Raw genomic sequence first — 3,445 nt, forward strand, 5'->3', positions numbered from 1 at the left:
TTTAAAAAATACGTGGTCACTTCTTACTTACATAAAAAATCATTTATAATTTTCATTTAAATGAGCATATGCATGTACGTACTACTTTGTTCAAAAAATTCTAGGGCAAGCCAGATGAAACACAAGATATTTGTTTATTCATCAATTCTACTTTGTCATCTTCAGAGTAACTCCCATTGCTTACAATATATTTTTCCTGACGTTTTCTTCATGTTCCAAAACATTCTAAAAACTCAGTTTCTGTGATGTTATTTAACTCTTTCTGCAAATTTCGTTTTATCACTTCAATAAATTGAAATCGACGTCTCCGTAATGTTGTTTTAAATCGGGAAAATTGAGAAATATGACAGGGATCCTGGTCGTGAGTATCGTGTATGCAGAATGAGATTTGTTGAATTTTTAGCCAAAATCAGATGATGTAGATCACCCGGTGTATTGTCATTATTCGTGGTGTTATTCAATTCGATGATTCAGATGTTACTCAATAAATTTCGAATATGAGCGATCTCAAATCTCATTTAATAGAAATTGCTGTATGCAAACTATTTAAATTTGACCAATATGAAGCTGGTAACACATATTATGTTATAAAAAGGTGTAGTAGTTGAATAGGACGAAAAAAAAGACATATCTAGTATTGTAGCATTTGACTGTTTCTTGTAAACGAAACAATCCTGGAACTTATTGAACAGAGTAGTAAGTACATATATACATTACAAGATGAAAGTACATATATTGTGGGAACTGTTTCGTCGTTTGTCACCACGTGTCCGCGATCGAGTATACCTTTATGTGAGTCAATTTACCTAAAAATATACTGACAAACGAGTGGAACAGTGTGTCAGTAAGTGCGTTAGAATTACACAAAAATGGATTTTTCTCAATATCGGAAAGCTCTAGTTTACGTTTTGACTTTTCTGGCTTACGCGTGGTCAGGCTACGGTGCTGGTTTATTATCAAATTTAAAGGATGCTGTATTAGCAGCAGAATCGGTATTTCAAGATTTATTTGAAAATGCAATTACCGTAGCTAGGAAAATTAAGGATATACACGAAGTGTTCGATGCAGCGGTGGAAGAGAATTGTATCTTTCAATGCCCAGGAGGTACATGTTTAACCTATCATTCGTTCGTTATACTTTTTAACTCAGTCCCCAACATCAAAATTTTACACTTTACGCTCTACACTCGATCGCTAACAGTCAATCTCAAAAGACGATATCAATGGTCAAACTATGACACGATGATAACACGTCATAATATCCTGTATGTATTATATGTATGTATGTATAATTTTTGTATCCATCTTGGTACATTATATAATTTGATTACAAACAACCTCAACAAACTTGTATTGAGATATATTCACGATCATATCTTATTAAAGGGAATTTAACTATACCAAAAACTACCTAATGCGATATACTGTGCACATGAGAAGATGGCTAATGGGACAATATAGATGCAAGGAATTGTTTCCCTCCTTCAATACAATCACACGTTGCTATATAATCTTATTTGATATGCAACATTTTTGGCCAATATGTGTGCTTATCTGTACGATTTTATTGGTATTATCAGAGATAACCAATAAGACCCACATTCCTTTGCCTAGCCTTCTTCTCATGGACGAACAATAGCTAAATTTAATTGGTTACTGCTTAAAAAAATTGTAAAGCAAATAGTTTATGACGATTTCAGGGGTCACACCGAAACCAGATTGGAATCATAAACCTCAAAGTAACGGATGTGGTTCTTTGGGAATTGAAGTAGACAAATTTTCTAAAATACATGCTTTTATATATGCAAAATATATAAAGAAATCTTAATCGACTTAATAATTTTAGATAAACCAAGAGTACCTACCTCTTACGGAAATGACGAAATGTTGCGATGCGCATGACATTTGTTACGACACTTGTAATTTAGATAAGGAGAAATGTGATTTAGAATTCAAAAGATGTCTGTACAAATATTGCGATGGGTATCAATCGGCTGCGATAATAAATACGTGCAAAGCTGCTGCGAAAATGCTTTTTACCGGTACAACTGCTTTGGGATGCAAGAGTTACATGGATGCGCAGAAGAATGCTTGCTACTGTGGAGATAAATGGAATAAGAAACCGAAAAAAGCTGCTCAAGCTGGTGGAGAATTGTAGGAATAATTTTATAGAATACTTAACATTTGTAAGATACCAATTACTCTCATACCTCGTTTGTGAATTTCTAGTAAATAAATACGTTTTGTATTTACCATTACATTGCGTACATGACAAATATTTTTTTTTTTAATAAAATATTATTTTATCGAGAATTGTATTAATATTTTTAAACGAATATATATATATATAAGTATATTGTATATACTTGATGATACACATAGAAATATAAGTTGGTTTTCTGATTATTATTTAATCTACTTTTCTTTTCTCTGTCTATCTAACTGGTATCTCCTTGTTTTTCACGCTTTTAATTAATATCCCGTGAAGTAACCATACAAAAAATTAATTCGAAAATACAAATTTTTTTCGCTCATTTGTTTTCCCACCGAAACAAGGGAAAGTATGCTTCAAGTTGACAATGTCACTTCAATTTCACTTTTTACGAGAAGTTTTTGGAAAAAATTGTCAAGTAATGCGGCCTACGACAAGAATTTATTAAACAATTGTGACAGAGTTGCGAAGAGAATGGGAAACACCGGGTCCGCGCATTCATCGAAAAGAAAAGGACGAAAACGAGAAAGTGGTGACAGGTAAGACAATTTTCGACACATTCTGTTCTCGCGTTTATTTTCGATTCATTTAAATTCATATTATTCAAATTCGTGGTAGGTAAAGATATTCTTCCGAACATGGATTTGTTCAATTATGAAAGATAATACATAAAAACGTACTTTATATGTTTTACCTTTGGGTAGCGTAGGTGATCGTCCAGGAAAAACTAAAAAATTTGTAAATGGTTCCGAATCCCGAACCAGTGGAAAAGAAATAATAAAATGTCGTGCGACTAATCCTTTTATCATCTTCTTTCTACGGTTACGGAGTAAAAAGCCAAAGGAACACGTAACCGTGATTGCTCGTGCAGCTGGAAAATTATGGACACAAATGACTCCGGAACAAAGAAAGAAATACGTACAGTTGGCAAACGCCGAGAAAAAAAGACGAGAAGAGCAAAGAAGGAAACGGAAGTTAAGGTAATCTTGAAACTTTATAAGTATGTGTATCTCTACATATCGATTGATTTATCATCGATAGCCTGATCAATTACTATATATTTTTGTTTAGAAGAAGGAAAGGAAGATAGAACACACACGTTGATGAAACGTTATAAGATAAAAACGAAATTATATAAGTGCGAAGTTCGTCTTTCTGAGTGCTGAGTTAAGCACGCACTTTCTACACAAGTTCTTACAAGTCTTTTATTCGTACAAAATATCATCGTGAAGCC

General features: G+C 33.1%; 2 protein-coding genes across 2 annotated transcripts; both read left to right on the plus strand.

Annotated features, from left to right (window-relative positions):
* The first annotated feature begins 709 nt into the window (after nt 1–709).
* LOC126923008 (group XIIA secretory phospholipase A2) lies at nt 710–2,257 on the plus strand. Its single transcript, XM_050735990.1, has 3 exons — nt 710–1,104; nt 1,700–1,767; nt 1,846–2,257. The coding sequence occupies exons 1-3, from the start codon at nt 870–872 to the stop codon at nt 2,155–2,157; spliced, it is 615 nt and encodes a 204-aa protein (XP_050591947.1). The 5' UTR covers nt 710–869; the 3' UTR covers nt 2,158–2,257.
* Nucleotides 2,258–2,407: 150 nt separating this feature from the next.
* Nucleotides 2,408–3,431, plus strand: LOC126923015 (high mobility group protein homolog TDP-1-like). The gene is made up of 3 exons (XM_050736000.1): nt 2,408–2,750; nt 2,916–3,191; nt 3,283–3,431. Exons 1-3 carry the CDS (start codon nt 2,563–2,565, stop codon nt 3,299–3,301), a joined length of 483 nt encoding a protein of 160 aa, XP_050591957.1. The 5' UTR covers nt 2,408–2,562; the 3' UTR covers nt 3,302–3,431.
* The last annotated feature ends 14 nt before the right edge of the window (nt 3,432–3,445 follow it).

The sequence above is a fragment of the Bombus affinis genome, chromosome 13 (genome assembly GCF_024516045.1).
Source record: "Bombus affinis isolate iyBomAffi1 chromosome 13, iyBomAffi1.2, whole genome shotgun sequence".
NCBI lineage: Eukaryota > Metazoa > Arthropoda > Insecta > Hymenoptera > Apidae > Bombus > Bombus affinis.